The sequence below is a fragment of the Acomys minous genome (assembly GCF_964271855.1).
Source record: "Acomys minous genome assembly, chromosome: 8".
In the NCBI taxonomy this organism is placed as follows: Eukaryota; Metazoa; Chordata; class Mammalia; order Rodentia; family Muridae; genus Acomys; species Acomys minous.
The window spans coordinates 41,103,356-41,120,405 of record NC_140489.1 but is presented as its reverse complement, the minus strand read 5'-3'; the positions used below and the strand labels follow the sequence as shown (position 1 = coordinate 41,120,405).

At 43.8% G+C, this 17,050-nt stretch overlaps 1 protein-coding gene across 3 annotated transcripts in view; it reads right to left on the bottom strand.

Moving 5' to 3' along the window:
• The window catches only part of ESR2 (estrogen receptor 2), a 58,364-nt gene that overhangs the window by 10,506 nt on the left and 30,808 nt on the right, over nucleotides 1–17,050 (bottom strand). For 2 of the 3 annotated variants that reach the window (XM_084791626.1, XM_084791625.1), the window contains exons 5-8: nucleotides 11,740–12,039; nucleotides 8,081–8,219; nucleotides 7,220–7,273; nucleotides 912–1,045 (exon numbers count right to left, since the gene is read on the bottom strand). In XM_084791626.1, the coding sequence (XP_084647752.1) occupies nucleotides 912–1,045; nucleotides 7,220–7,273; nucleotides 8,081–8,219; nucleotides 11,740–12,039 (627 nt within the window). The remainder of the gene's footprint in view (nucleotides 1–911; nucleotides 1,046–7,219; nucleotides 7,274–8,080; nucleotides 8,220–11,739; nucleotides 12,040–17,050) is intronic. The other variant, XM_084791627.1, reaches the window with a different exon arrangement.

Sequence of the window (17,050 nt, the reverse complement as noted above, 5' to 3'; positions counted from 1 at the left end):
ACACTGGCCTTAGAAACCCTGTCTTGAAAAACCCAAAAAAAAAGAAAGAGAAGAAGAAGAAGAAGAAGAGAAGAAAAGAAAAGAAAAGAAAAGGAAAAAAGAAAGGAAGAAAGAAAGGAAGGAAGGAAGGAAGAAACTGAGACTAAACAGTTCCAGCATGGATCTCACCTTAATCATGAGGAAAGTAGCACTGTCACTACTTTGTAAAAGGTAAATAGTATGTGCTGGGAGTGGTGGTACACGCCTTTAATCCCAGCATAGAAGCAGGCAGATTACTGTGAGTCCAAAATGAGTCAAGGCTACACAGAGAAACCCTGTCTTAAAAAAAAAAAAAAAAAGACTCCTTCCTCTTCCCCTTCAAGGCCTAACCCACTTTGCACTCCAGATGCCAGCACTGTCTGATAGGGCCCTGTGCTTTCCCCGGAGCTACTCTATGGTGTCCTCTTCCAGCACACGGGGAGATGACAAAATCTACGTGAAAGCACTTGGGAGCTCTTACAGCCACAGAGAGAGCAATGTAAAAATCAGTCGAATGTGTTATCATAAACCAGGACTCATATTTTGCATTTTCTATAGTAACTTTCTGTTATTATACCAAGTCATGGCAGGGAGGACATCTGAGAGTGTCAGCCCATTCACCTAGCAGGGGCAAAGCTCTGGATTTGATCAGCAGTTTCAAAAAGCCATTTTTAAAAGCCCCGCATTTGCACACCCTTCTGTCACTATTCTCTAAACACGGCATAAGAGCCGCGAACACAGCAAGCGCCTTGGGTAAAGTGGAGAAGCCAAAGCGGAGGCCCCGTTCTCTGTTTTTTTTTTAAATAAGACAGAATTTCAGTCCTCTTGACCGCACCACCAGTTTGACAGCCTTTCTCCCCCGCAAAGCACGGCCCGTCCGCGCGGCTACTCACTGGAGTTGAGGAGGATCATGGCCTTCACACACAGGTACTCTTTGTGCTGGAGTTTTAGCTCACGGAACCTCGATGTCGTCGCCAGGAGCATGTCAAAGATTTCCAGAATCCCTTCTACGCACTTGCCCTCATCCCTGCAAGAGTGCATTTGGGAATTGAAGGGACGCACAGCATCAGGCATCATCTCAAGTTTCATCTTGTGCATCCTCGCCTCACTATTACTGGGGTACCAGTAAGACCACACTTAGCAGCAGGAAGTCACTAGCTCTGTGCTCATCTAAAGAAAACCAGCGCAGGCCCAATGGAAGAACACTTGCCTGGCATTCGTCAGGCTGTGGGTTAAAGCCTTGGCACTGGAGGGAACTAACACAGGGAATTTCCTGAAAATTCTTAAACAGATTTTCAGGCAAATGTGTGCTCTGGGGCTACAAGTTTCTTTCTATTCCTCACATAGGAGATTCTTGAAGGAATTGCCACTCCGGTGGCTTATATACAAACCACTGCAGTCAACCAGCATCGCTGGGAATGACTCAGCTTATTACAAAGGGAGTGTGCACACTCCCATCAGCAAATGATGAGAGGGAGACTGTCAGAACCAAATATTTTAAGAAAAACAAACTTTTACATCCTCATACATAGGGCTGAATTTAGAAACTGGTTTAGGAACCAAGAGACATTAAAATTACATTTAAAGAAGGCAAATGTGACACACCAAGAAATTATAATTGAAGGTGGGTTAGTTAGGGAAAGAAGACAGACATGGGGGCAGGCGACAACTTTTCCCTTTGACTTGCTGAAGCAGAGTTTTTGGGTGTTTTGGTTTTATCTTTTTTTTAAGTTTTTGGTTGTTTTTGTTTTGTCTTTTTTTTTTTCATTGTTTTATTGAGACAAGGTCTTGCCTTCATCCCCTAGCCTCCCTACCTCCACTTCTGAAATCGGAAATTACGGATGTGTGCCACACCACCCAGCCTGAAGCTGTTTTTTAAACAAAGGTTTCAGACAAACCTCCTATAGGAATGAACTATTTCATCTATCCTTAAAATAAATGGTTATACCCAAACTGGGAAGCACTGGTTTCTATTCACACTAGTGAGGCACGAATTAACCTCACTGTGCTCAAAAACTGCTCTCTTCAGTTGCAGAGTTCCTGGAAACTCCTGGAAGCCTGCAGCACACAGCGAAAGGCACCGTGGTGGCCATGGGTGCGCGCAGGGTCTACTTTTCATCTCTTGTTGAAGGTGCCTGCCTCCTCTCACCTAAGCCAGGTCAGTTCTAATGAGTGTGAGACATCAGGAGAGGCCCTCTGTAGAAGTCATCTGAACTGACACCACCAGCCTTGCCTGTTAGGTGCTCAGGTGGGACAGCAGCTCGTCAGGACCCTGCATCCCGCAGCACTCAGGGCTCGCGCAGACTCACCCACACACAGCCAGCCGCAAGCACGCAACTGCTCCCTTTGGCTGATCAGCATAGGAACTTCGGGAAATAGTGGCATCTTACTCCAAGTGTGAAGTTAAATAACAGGACACCAGTGCCCCCTAGAAGTCATTCACGGGTTCAAAAACAAATAAACGACAACAAAACCAAAAACACACCTCCGAGAATCTGAGCCCTGGGCGAAGAGTGCTAAGACGAACACAAACCCTTCTAGGCCACACCCCCATCTTCACACCTCCCTAAATCTCCTCCTCAGCTCTGAGCCCTGTGAGGGTGGCAGAAGCCCTGAACACAGCAAGTGGAGAGGAACTGTCTGTGTCCCGCGTTTCCCTCAGGCCAAATCCTCACACCGTCAGCCTAGTGCAGGACCGTTGCTTGGAATTACAAGTGCTGACTTCAAGGTGTTTTAGACCCAGAGAAGCCGACCTGAAACATCACCAACAAGGCCATGCCGAGGCACTAGCCCTTGAGCCGATGTTTTCAGTTTGTTCTGCTTATTTTGTTTTTGTTTTTGTTTTTGTTTTTGTTTTTTGAGACAGAGTCCAACCATGTAGCACAGGCTAGCTTCAAATTGGTGACCCTCCTGTCTCCACCTTCCCTGGATTAGTATAGGTGTGGGCCACCATGCCCTAATGTGCATTGATGGTTTAATAGTTTGACTCCTTATTCTTCTGTAAAATTCAAACTCAAGTAGAACTATGTACAGTTGTATAACATACACACACACACACACACACACACACACACACACACACACACTCCCCCCACACAAAGTCAACTCAGTTGAAATCAATCTTTTTTTTCCAGAAGTTGCCACCCATGCCAAAGAAAAGCCCCTAAATATCAGGCTTAATACCCCCATTTCCTTATTGAAAACAGTTCATTATAATAAAATTAATATTCCAAAACTGAGTTGTTTAGGTTTGGGGGCATCTGAAGCCACAACAAACACTGCACCTGCGAGTGCTCCCTCCACACATGTGCCTCACAGAAAAAGTTCCAGTCTAAATAATCCTAAAGAACCGTTTGCCTTTTCAGAGGGGGTGGAGTGGGGGTGGGTGGGGGTGGGGGTCGGAAGCAGCCAGTTCATTCCACGCAGGCTTCAAGTATTTTTCAATGACATCACAGGCTATAGAAACCAAATACACTTTTAGAAAACAAATGAGCCATGTAGGCGGGACATAATGTACACCTCCTAAGCGGCTCGTAATAACCTTCTGCTTTGAGATGAGTCCTGCAGAACAAAGGGAAGAGGGGCGTTCGCAAACGGACGCAATCCACGCCATTCATTGGGGACCGAGGCTGAGTTATGAATAAGAGGTTAGGACAGGACTGAGAGGGAAGGGTTAAAGGCAGAGGCACTGTAATTGGAGGGTTAGAAAGCATCAGTCAAATCAACCTATTTATAGAAATATGCTTTCAGCCAGCACCAAATAAAGATTAAGTTAGCGAGTGCATGTGGAATAACTTACTTGATTACCTTATTTTTTTTTTTTTAAAAAATCCTGTTTGATACACCAACGAAATATTGAGTGGTCTCTGTAGGTGTGGCAACTGGACTAAATTTATATAAGGGGCCCAATTATGGCTTAGCATATAGGAAAGGCTTCATAAATGTTTAACTAAAACGAAATCACTTCACTAAACGGGTAAATTGAAATTTACGAGTAAAACCCTGTGGTCTTCAAGGGCACTGAGCATATCAACATTGCATACAAATGCAGTCCATAAGGACGTTCAAAACCACAGGGTCCCAGGAGCCCCACCAGTGCCCACAGTGGGGTCCCAGGAGCCCCAACAGTACCTACAGTAGGGTCCCAGGCCACAGTCCAGTCTCCTGTTGATGCTGACACAAAGAGGTCTCAGTATGCATTTTTTAAATTTAAATTACATTTTGTGTGTGTGTGAGTGAGAGAGAGAGAGAGAGAGAGAGAGAGAGAGAGAGAGAGAGAGAGAGAGAGAGAACACATGCACACTTAGAGGTCAGACTATTTTTGCGGAATCAGTTCTCTCCTTTTACCACGTGGGTCACAGGGATCAAGCTCAGGCAGGCCAAACGCTCTATCCACTGAGCCATCTTGCCAGCCACATATGCATTTTGGGGGCAAATAGCAGCTCAGGTTCTAAAACAGGTCTTCATATGAATATATGTTTCTGCTGAATGCCAAAAGAGCTCCTTTGTTACAAATAAGCCCAAATCACTGGGTTTTCCTTTCATTCTCAGTACATTCAAGGTTTTTTGTTTTGTTTCATTTTTCTGTAGAAACCTCAATAAGAACAAATGGCCCAGGTAGGGGGCTTGACTCAGTGTCTGCTTAGCAAGGATGAGGCTCTCAGTTTCGTACCCAGCACCAAAGTAAGCAAAAAACAAAACAAGTGCTCAGTATATTCATGTGAGATACCACGTGAGGGAATTCACACAGGACAATCCGATAAGAGAGGTGCTTTTCAAGTGCTGTGAAAGTATTTATCCACTTTGCAAGAAAAATTTCTAACACATAACAGAACCTCTTTTCCTGACTTTTTAAAATAGCAATTCTTTATTCAAAAAGGATGTGCCTATTACATTAAAATGTGGTGTGTGTGTGTGTGTGTGTGTGTGTGTGTGTGTGTGTGTGTGTGGAGATAGAGAGAGGAAAGGGAGAGGGAAAGAGACAGTGTCTCAGGTAGATGAGGCTGGCCTCAAGCTCACTACATAGCTAAGGCTGACCTTTAATTCCTGACCTCCTGCCTTTGCTTTCCAGAGGTTGAAATTATAGGCATGTGTCACCACACCTAACTTAAAAATATATTTACTTATGAGAGATGTATTGTCCCTTAGACTTGAAATTCTAGACTTCACAAAGTTAACGTGTTAAAGATAATACTATATTTTGAATTTAATTTTGTTTTGTTTTGTCATGCTGTCAAATTTGAAAGCCCCTTGCACACTAGGCAAGCATCCAACCACTGAACTACACTTCTAGTCCTAACAGTAATATTTAAGAATAGACTAGATAGATGGCTTTTATTTTATCTTATTTTATTTTATTTTTTTTTTTGGTTTTTCAAGACAGGGTTTCTTTGTGTAGCCCTGGCTGTTCTGGACTCACTTTGTAGACCAGGCTGGCCTCAAGCTCATAGCGATCCACCTGCCTCTGCCTCCTGAGTGCTGGGATTAAAGGCGTGTGCCACCACCACGCCCTGGCTTAGATAGATGGCTTTTAAGAACACTGGCTTCTCTTCCTGAGGACCCAGGTTCAATTCCCAGCACCTTCATGGTAGCTCACAACCATCTGTAACTCTAGTCCCGGGAGGTCTGATGCCCCTTCTGGCATGCACATGGTGCACAGAAGCACATGCGAGTAAAACACTTGTATATGTACAATTTTTTTTAATAATAAAAAAGGAATTATCAAGAAAAGGTAAGCATGGGCTGGTGAGGTGACTTTACCCGTAAAGGTGCCTGTCACCAAGCCTGACAAGCCTGTTCCCCAGGACTCACATGCTCGAAGGATAGAAGCTGCTCTCTCACGTTGTTCTCTAGTTTCTACACACAGGCTGTGGCATGCGCACGGGTCGCCACGTAAATAAATAAATAAATAAATGTAGTTCTAAAAATAAAATAAACACCAGTAGGGACTCCAAAAATAAATAAATAAATAAATAAAACCAACAACCTATCTTTTCAATGTAAATGCATTCACAACTCCCAAAACCTCCTCTTCAATATCAATGATATATACTAAAGTTATGTGACAAAGCCAACTGAAATGTTTATAAAGACTAAGATGAATCTCCTAAAACAATTTTTTAAGAAAAGCTTCTTTTTTTTTTTTTTTTTTTTTTTCCTTGACCAGGGTTTGTCTACGTAGTCCACTCCTCGGATCAGGGTTCCTTTGCCGCAGCATGCTGCACACGTGGCCACACCCAGTTCTCCGTTTCTTTTATTAGCTGTCTAAAGGGCATGATACTTATGAGGCTTGGAGTTCTGGGGCTCCTTACAGCAACACATACACGTTCTTCTAGGGGTTAAAGAGCCCAGAGAAAGGGGAGGGGTAAACTGATTCCCGAACATGTTCGCCGAGACTCTGTTACTGACGCGCTACGTTTGGCGTCATCTAGACACTGAAACAAAAAGTCAAATGATTTCAATCCTCAGAGCCACCAGTGGGGGAGACAACCAACGCAGTGGGATTACGTGTCTATGTTTCTGCATGTGTGCCTGTGAAGCAGAAGGGATGAATGGGGCAATGGCCCAGCTGGGTATTTGGCCTTTTAGTTTGCCTGACAACCCTGCGGTGACAGTAGGAGTGCGTTTCTGAAGTGGGTAAAAACAGAGCAGGTCCCAGGGCTGTGTTCTAAGACAAAAATAAATCATGAAATCAAGTTGCCTTTTGCCTCCCTTTTTCCCTTCCCATCTGGGGGTGGGGTGGGGGAGGGGTGGGGGGAGAAATGTGGTAATTGTGTGGATGTTAGGACCAGAATCCATCACTTACTGCCGCTGTAGGTCATTCGCTTCACTTCCCATTTCCTTAACACTATAAAGAACTGGGATGACGACCGCTGTTCCCTCCCAAAGGGCTTTGGAAAAGACTAAGCAAGGCGACACACGTCAAGTGCTTCGGAGGGTACCTGGCACACACCAGCTACTAAGTTAGCCATTTGGATGGTCACTGAGGGGTCTGGTACCTGCCCCACTGCTCTGGCTTCCAGAGCTCCCCTTTCTTGTCCACCACCTGTGTCCACCACCTGGGCTTTACTCCTGCTCAAGCCACATCCCAGGCTCCAGCTCTTCCCACAGGATTTTGCTCGCCACCAGAACACCGCCATTACTCAGAACAGTGCTCTTTGTCAGTGCCATCCATGACAACAGGCAGAATGGATGCTGATACCTTGGGACAGCGCTCTTCGTCTGCGCAACGTGCCAGTGAGGGTCTTCTGATGACCTAAAGTGGTAACAGGGTTATGATGCAAGAGTTGGGGTGGGTACTTCAGGTTCACAGCACCAGGCATCCTCCTGCTCTGTGCAGTCTAATGCGCTGACCACTCAAGGCTACTACTTTTTCCAATGGAGATTTTTCAAACCACTCAGAGCTATGCCAAAAGTTTTCCATTCATCCAATGACAAAGCTCAACTGTTGTTGGATATCCCAGTTTATCTTTCATGAACAGTGCAACTAAATCCTAGTTTAGTACCTGCTCCGTGCCATCTTTTTAAAAAGGAAAAAAAAAAAAAGCTATGTGCAACCCACTTTGTGGCATCAGCACGGTCACATCCCAGTGTCTGTGAACTCTCGCTTGGCCTTAATAAAAAGCCCTCCCACCACCTGTTCCAAAAATGCTGTTACAGGTAAATGGTACTGTTTGCATTAAAATAAATTTGGAAGGGTCAAGAGAATTTTATCACCTGTCCAGAGATGTAACTGGTTACTCAGCTGTAGCAACTTAGGAATACAGTGTGAGAACAGAATTTTTAATGAAAAAAAAAATCTATATTATGTTGACTGTGCTCTCAGTAGCCCAGGCTTGTGGCACTTGATGCACTACTGATTAATATTCATCATGGAAAATGAATCCCAGGACCCACACCCTCTTCTTGGGTTCTTGACCCCATAAAGGAGTGGATGGTGTTATTAGCCTCTAACTGCCCTTTCAGGCATGAGAATTTAATTGTAGCACCTAGGATTTCGTTCCCACTCACTTTGCTTAGTCAAACAGATCAGAGATGAAATACAAAGTATTTTTTTTCTCACCTGTCCAGAACGAGGTCTGGAGCAAAGATGAGCTTGCCAGGGTGGTCGATCGAGCGCCACATCAGTCCCACCATCAGCACCTCCATCCAACAGCTTTCTAAGAGCCGGACTTGGTCCAGCAGGCTGAGCTCCACAAAGCCTGGGGAAACAGGAGTCCGTTAAACACACCTCCCTCCCCATCAACGACCTGTTTCTGTCAAGACAGAATGGCAAGTTATTAAACACTAAGGAAACCCAAATACCACAGGGATGGAATTAATCAGTGTTTCAAAGAGGTGATTAAATGTTGGTTAAAGGGACCTCAGCTGTGAAATTTGTGATTTCCAGCCCCCAACTCCTTCAGAAAACAAGCAAATTTTGTTTAGTATTTCTCAAGAACCATTGGCTCCCCTGAGACAGATGCTAGGAAGGACCCAAGAGGCAGAACTGAGTCTAGCTAGTTATGGCTGCACTGTCCTAGTAATTCCTGGGCCCTGCTGAGGAAGCCAAAGCTCAGCTGTCAATCAGGAGCTGCTTGTCTGTCCTGGTCCATGGCCTGGAGGGTGGATGGGTGGGGTAGGTAGAGCCTAGTTGACTGGGGGTGGAAGGTAAGCAGAGAGTAGTGCCAACCCCTGCAGAAAGCCAAGGCTTCCACTAAAGCAGCCTTTTCGATTGTGTAACCTTTCCCGTGCTGTGTTAGGACTGTTCTGGGTAAGGATGCTGTCTTTAGGTGAGTCTGTCCCAAAGAGCAAAGACAACAGCCAAAGCAGCTGATACTCTGATGGCATAAATGAGCCACAGAACTAGAAAGAAACACAGAATCTCTAGGGCAGTGAATGCCTTTAGCACAAAACAGAGGACATAGTAACTTCTCCCATAATGCACAATAAGAGGGGGCTGCAAAACATAAACACAGTAGTCAAAGGCTCAGCCTTGGAGTGAAATGGATTCTGGTTTTGAATATCAGCTTAGTCCCTTCCTAAGTAGTAGCTGTGTGCGTGCGTGTGTGTGTGTGTGTGTGTGTGTGTGTGTGTGTGTGTGTGTGTGTGCGCGCGCGCGCGCGTATATGCTAGGGAGCAAAGCCAGGGCCTTGAGCATGCTAGACAAGTGTTCTACCACTAAATGACATCCCTATCCCCCAACTCCCCAACCCCCCAGTAAGTTAATCTCTTGTCAAGCATCCTTGCCTCCTTCTGAGAATTTCCTACATTTAAGATCTCTTATAAATATCTCACCAGTGTCACTACTGTGTAAAGCCACACATGCTCAAGCCTTTGGATCACAGTCCTGAACATGTGCACTATGGAGAAGTGAATGGGGCATGCATGTGAAGATGGGCAGATCCAAAGCTGGGGAGAAGGGCTCAGTCAGGAAAGTGCTTGCCAGGCAATTCTGAGTACCTGAGTTTGATCCTCAGGACCTACGTAGTGGGCACCCATAATGCCAACACCAGGGAGGAAGAGACAGAAAGCTCTCTTGGTCAACCCAGCCAATCAGTGAACTCCGAGATTACTGAGAAAGCTTGTACCAAAATATAAGGTGGCAAGCAATTGAGAAAGGTATTAGTGTCAAGCCCTGGCCTCTAGACACACACGGAGGTACATGCACATGCACATATACACACCACACACCGATGGACAAGTCCCTTCCAGGGACACATGCTTATGCTCAGGTTCCTGACACGTGTACACTTTCCAATCTCATTCACAGTCATATGTAAGACACACGCAAATCTTTCAAATTACCAGGCTTGAAAAAAAAGACCATTGGGGGAGGGGGCACGGCAAATAGGTTTCTGTAGTTAGTGATCTTAGCTCCACTCTTTCTGGGAGATCCTGCAAATGGTGTTTGGAAAACACTTGAAACAAAAAGTAGAGGAAAGTGCATTGGTGTTTTTCTACTCTGGGAAACGACAGACAAAATGAAATAATTTTGGCAAAGGTAGAGACACTAGACAAAACAAAGCTGGGAACCAGAAGATCTTCAGGAAGTTCAGATGAAGTGCCTCCCAACCCCCATCAACAATGGCCACAAGGGACCCTCGCATCTGGAGCCATGGCTCCCACAGCTCTTCATCCATCTGCTCAATGATGCCAAATCCCTACTGCCCCTGCCTCCGGGCCATGGGAACCTTGGCCTGGCTTAGAATTCAGAGAGAGAGGGTGACTTTATTTCTTGGATGGTTGTAAAAGAAGTGGATGGTCCACCCTTGTGAGACCTTTATCTCAAAACAGAACAAAATGTAGAGCCTTGCTGCATGAGGTCTCAGCCAGTAAAAGGGCTTTCATGCAAGCCTGTGAGCTTGACCCTGCCACCAATGGTGTAAAGAAAGAACTGACTTCTGAAAGTTGCCCTTGACCTCTACACATGCATGTGCACATGGACACACACACACCACTAATGATAATGGTAATAATAATAATAAATAATAATAAACAAGCATAACAATATTTTAAAAGCAAGTACAATTAATAAACTTAACCTATTCAACATCATAGTTCAGCCTGGCCTACCTTAAACATGCTCAGAATACTCTGGCCAGCCTACTGTTTGGTAAGACCATTTAGTATAAGGCCTGTTTTATAATAAAGCATCTAATAGCTCTAGTGATCTCTTGAATCTTATACTGAAGGAAAAATCCAGAATGAGTAAGGTATAGTTTCAACCATCACACCTACAGTGAAGAGCTGTGAGCTAAACCATAAGTTGGGGGCTTGGTGGGGCCTGGGGAAATAGCCATTTTATAGGATGAAAAGTACATATTCTATATGACCCCATTTTGATAGCATGAAGATTTACTTGTCCATTGATTCAACTTCAACTGCTGATTTACCCTATTTGTATATACTGATTCTTTCTCTATAGGAGTGATATTTTGTATACTCATCTGATAAACCTTTTGCCTTCACACTGTAAGACTGGCCTAATCCTGCCCTGATCTGACCATGCCCTTCCTGCAAGCTGAGACATCCATAGCCAAGGGACTGTTCCCTATGAAGTCAGCATCTCTACCTTTTAACCAGGCCCCAAGACCCTAGACTTGCCCAAATTACCCTAAGTCCAGTTCCAAAGTGTGAGTATGTTCCTTCTTAGATTCTGTCCCAGACTGTATCTGGGCATGAGAGGTAAGCAACAGGCATTGTCTGCAGGAGATATGGATATAGCCATTGTTACAGTGTTGGAAGTGGATCTGGGAGTCAAAAATGAAGAGTCAGATGTAGAAAGAGGCTATATACGATGCTTCCTAGAGTAATCTATCTCATATAAAGTTTGAGAGTCTGAGAACTCTAAACAGAATCTAACCTTCCAAAGTATGTTGTTATATGTGTCAAGGTAGGAAGGAAAAAAAATAAACCACCATCATAAGTTACAAATTTTGCTCATCAGTTAAGAAGAGCATGTGCTGCTCTTGCAGAGGACCCAAGTTTTATTCAAAGCACCTAAGCTGAGTTCAATCCTTGGCACCCACATTGGACAGTTCATTCTTGCCTGTGAGTCCAGCTTCTGGGGGACCCGACACCGCTGGCTTCCTTGGTCACCTGCAGTTGTGTTCATGTACCTCCACATAGATGTACACATATATGTAAAATTAAAATTCAATTTTAAAAACTTTATAAATTAAAGATTACAAAACAAAATGTCAAGCAAATAGAAAGAAGTCAGGATGTAGAGAGCCCTACCAGGGATTTTCTTGGCCCAGCCAATCATGTGCACCAGTTCCTTGTCAGCCAGCTTCGTGAGGGACATCATCATGGAGGCCTCGGTGAAAGGCATGCTGGGACGGCTCACTAGCACGTTGGGCGGCTCTGCTTCCAGGAGGGTGAGCACCAGCTGCTCTGGGCTCAGGGTGCTCAGAAGCAGCTCCTTCACCCGGGGCACATGGCCGCTGTTTCTCTTGGCTTTGCTCAGGCACTGGACCTGCTCACCGGAACTTCTCTGCCTTCGCACTATACGGTACCCACACCTCTCTCTCCTGGATCCTAAAGAGGAGAGCAGATGACAGTCCAGTGGTTGCTCCGCCCAAGATTCCAGCTCACTGAATGACCAGTCTAAAACAATGAGGGCATGAGGGTGTGGGTAAGAGGTTCAGTGCTCGACTAACACGGTGACTCTCGCGTGCAAGGCCTGAGTTTGACTCCCAGCCCCAGCACTAAGAAGCAGCTGCGTTGAGGGCGGTGGTGATGTTGTTGATGTCATTCCATTTTATATTTTGCAGTCTGTGGGCCACGAAGATAACTGCTGTCTGGGTGTATCAGCAACACAATGTGTTTGGAAACTTCTGCTCTGTTTCAAGGTTATCACTGGCTACAGAATCTGTTTCCCTTCTAAAGTATGCGGCTAGACCCAGGTTCAAAGATAAAAGTTAGAAATTGTGCTCAAGTAGAAAATGAGGAAAAGTCAGGACTTTATCGCTGATATTTCCAGTTAGCAAATAATACATGCTAGTGACATCTTAAAAGCATTTACATACATGTATTTTTTCTTTCTATATACTTACACAAACAAATATATTTCAAATAAATTAACTGAAAAAGCCTGAAAAATACAAAAGAAGATTAATTTTGTCATAAATTCTTTCTGTATTTTTTCTTTTATGCTTTTTAATATCTTATACCAAAATTAGAATCATAGTATATACACTATTTCATAAACTGTTCTTTATCTTAGTGAAAATATGTCACTTGGGCTGGGGAGATGGCTCTGTGAGTAACAGCACCAGCCAGACAAGTTTCAATGACCTGAATTCAACACTCAGAATTCAAGTAGAAGAAGCCTTATACTCCACACATAGTGACACATGCCTTTGATCCCAGCACTCAGGAGGCAGAGGCAGGTGGATCTCTGTGAGTTTGAGGCCAGCCTGATCTACATAGTGAGTTTCAGGACAGCCAGGGCTACAGAGTGAGACCCTGTCTCAGAAAAATAAGAAAGGAAGAGGAGGAGGAGGAAGAGGAAGAGGAGGAAGAGGAAGAGGAGAAGGAGGAGGAGGAGAAGGAGAAGAAGAAGAAGAAGAAGAAGAAGAAGAAGAAGAAGAAGAAGAAGAAGAAGAAGAAGAAGAAGAAGAAGAAAATACAGCCTCTATACTCCCAGCTCTCCTACAAGAATATAGAGGACAGAGACATGAGAGTTACCCAGAAGCCCTCAGGCCGGCTAGCGTAGAGAATGCGGTGCTGAAGAAAAACAAAAGAGACATTGCCTCAACAAGGTAACAAGAGAAAATTGATTCCCAAAAGTTGTCTGATCTCCATGGATGTGCTGTAACACACACACATGCACACACAATAACACAGTTCACAGTCTACAAGGCATTCTGTTCTACTAATATAATATTTATTTTTAAAATCCAGCATTGTTAGCTGGGCGTGGTGGTGCACGCCTTTAACCCCAGCACCTGGGAGGCAGAGGCAGGCAGATCGCTGTGAGTTCGAGGCCAGCCTGGTCTACAAAGTGAGTTCAGGACATCCTAGGCTACACAGAGAGAATCTGTCTTGAAAAAAATACCTAGCCTTGTTCTGGGCATGGTGGAACAGGCCTGGAATCCGAGCCTAGAGGTTTGCCAGAAATTCCAGGCCAATCTGAGATACATACTAAGTTCCAGGCTAAACAATAGAGTTCAGGAGACAACGCTTCAAAAAACAAAATCTAAAAAGTCCCATGTTGATGTAAGTCTGTGATATTATAATTTTTTATTAATTGTTAGAATGAAAATTGCCTTGTAGGTACATTCAATTACTTCTTTATAATAAATTCAAAGAAGCCAATTTATTGAAACAAGGCATACATACATAAAAATCTTTATACTTATTGATAGATTACATGCAGAATCTAGCGTGTTTTGTGTGTTTAAACTTGCTCATGCGGCTTCTGCCATAAGAAGCTTTAATGCGGGCCTGGAGTGGTGGCTCAGTGGTTAAGAACACTGGCTACTCTTCCAGAGGACCCAGGTTCAATTCCCAGCACCTACATGGCAACTCACAAGTGCCTGCTTTAACAAATAACGATTCAGTAAAAAATAATAATAATGGATAAAGCTTTAATAAATAAAGATTGTAAGAGCATTCTCCTCTATCTTCAGAAACACTTGTATGGTAAAATCTGTTTGGAATTTTATACGTTTTTATTGTATACATATTTGTATTATGTGAAGTTGATATTTCATATCATATTCCCCAAATAGATAAACAGCTTCCCTATAAAAATTATAGCACAAGCTTTTTTCTACCACTGTAAATGGCTATCAGTAATAAATATTTATTTATACAGGTAACTTATCCCTATTCTCTACCCAGCTTTACTGATCTGTATTTCTATGCCCATGCTAGTACTAAAATAGCTGTGTTAGTGTAGGCTTATGAATCAGAACATAATGAAATTATGATTTTTAAAATGAGGAGGAGGTGGAGGAAGAAAGCCAGGAGTGGAAATGCAGTCTTCTAATTCCTGTACTCAGGAGGTGGAGCTGAAGAACCAAGCATCAAGGGCTGTTTTGCCTACATAGTGAGTTCAAGGTCAGCCTGGACTAGAAGAGACTGTAAAACAAACAGTAAGTGGAAAATTTTCATTTTTATTCTTTGAGACAAGTATCTCACTCTGTAGCCCAGGTTAGCCTCAAACTCCTAGAAAGATACCTTTTTCAGCTTCCCAAGCACTGGGTCTACCAGGATCAGCCACCATGCCTGGCAAAGATACAGTGATAATTTTCATAATTTGAATATATATTATATATAGGCCATTTTTATTAGTTTGAACATATGTGCATATATGCAACATATATTTGAATATATATTGAATATGTATATATGTTGGCCATTTTTATTAATTTCAGATATCTCCTGGGTTTTTTTTAGTTTATTTACTCCTTGAGAGCTTCATATATACATATAATATGTTTTGATCAAATCCACCGCCACTCCATCCCTTTGTTTGCTTTTTGAAATAAAGTCTTGAAATGTAGCTCAGGCTAACCTTGAACTTAATATGTAGCCCAGGCTGGCCTTGAACTCAGAAGAATCCGCCTGCCTCATCAACCAAATGCTGAGGAAACATGTGTGTAGCACCACACCTGGTTCTCCTTGAATTCTGAGTCATCTTCCCAGCCGACTGATGCACCATCCAAATCTGAAAATAAATAAGGACACCAGGGGCTGGAGAGATGGCTCAGCCATTAAGAAAGAGCACTTATCGCTTTTGCAGAGGACAGGCTCGATTCCCAGAATCCACATGGCAGCTCACAACCATCTATAACTACAGTTCCAGGAGATCAAACACCCAGTCCTGGCCTCCAGGAGCACAAGGCACGCTCATGCTGCACATGCATGCAGACTAAAAATACTCATACACCCCACAAAACAACTCTAAAATCAGTTCAGGACATTTCCCACTAAACAATGATTGAGAAGCCACGCCACTCATGTGTTTTTGGAATAGGAAAAAAAAAATGACCACAGCAATGTTGACATTCAAGAAGTAAATGTAAGAAAACCGAAAATATAACCCTTAAAAAAATTTTCACTGCTCAGCATAGTGGTGCACATCAGCAGGTGGATCTTGATGAGTTTGAGGCCAGCCTGCTCCACAAACTGAGTTTCCAAGGTAGCCAAGGCTACACAAAAATACCCTGTCCACAAACAAACAAACAAACAAACAAACAAAATTCACTGGACGAGGGCTTGCCTAGCATGCCCAAGGCCTTGGGTTTCAATCTTCAGCTCAAAAAAAGGAAAAAAAAAAACACTGAATGAACAAAATAATAGTAGTAGCATTAATAATAACAGTTTTTGAGAATGAATGATAATAATATAGTTTCTGGGGATGAACAAGAAGATAAAACAAGAGCCTAGACAGCATTGCGGAAGATCAAAGGTGATTCGTGTTAAAACCTCTAAAGAATTCTTTTACTTAGGGAGAAAGAAGCTGAAATTCTCAAATCAATCAAAAATGCCTGTAAGCAGAAATGCTACTAAAGGAACAGAAAGAGCAGGCCTGCGACCTCCGAGCCAGTAGCAAGACAGGAAAACAGAAAATGTGATCAACCAGAAGGAAAGAAGTGTCATTCAAGATGGAATGCGGGGCGTGGGGCGCGGGGCGCGGGGCGCGGGGCGCGGGGCGCGGGGCGCGGGGCGCGGGGCGCGGGGCGCGGGGCGCGGGGCGCGGGGCGCGGGGCGCGGGGCGCGGGGCGCGGGGCGCGGGTGGGGCTTTCTTTGGTTCCATTTGTTTGACCTTGTTTCTTTGGTACAGGGAAGGCTCTGATGATTTGGGGATGATTTATAACCAGAAGAGTTATAAACTTAACATGCATTTTATTTTTAAAATTTTTGGTTACATTTTATTTATTTATTTATTTATGTGTGTGTGTGTGTGTGTGTGTGTGTGTGTGTGTGTGTGTGCGTGCACACACACACACGCATGCACTCGCTCGTATATGTCTACGGGTGTACATGTATCACTGTGCACATGTGGAAGTCAGAGGAGAACTTACCAGAGGCAGTTTTCTCCTCCTGCTTTGTGGGTCCTGGGGATTGAACTCAGGCCCCTAGGCTTAGCGGTAAGCGCTTTTACCAGCTGAGCCATCTGACCAGCCTGTAAATTTCACTTTGTTAATTAAGTGCTATAGACACTTAAAAATCAATTATAACCCCATGGGTAAAAGGAAACTCTCTCTCTCTCTCTCTCTCTCTCTCTCTCTCTCTCTCTCTCTCTCTCTATATATATATATATATATATATATATATATATATATATATATGTCTTAAGAAAGTACTTTTTTCTTTTGTCTTTTGTACAGTGTATGAGTATAAGGATTTTAAAAACAGATGTACATCCAGGGCTGAGGATGTAGCTCGTATTGGAAGGTCTGGTCTACAGTGAGTGGCACTGCTAAGAGAGAACTAGGCTGCAAAGACTCTGGCTTCTTCGGTGGATTAGTCTCTCGATGGAATCACACTGTGATGGCATTACTTGGAGGCGGGGGGGGGGGCAGGGGGGGATTGA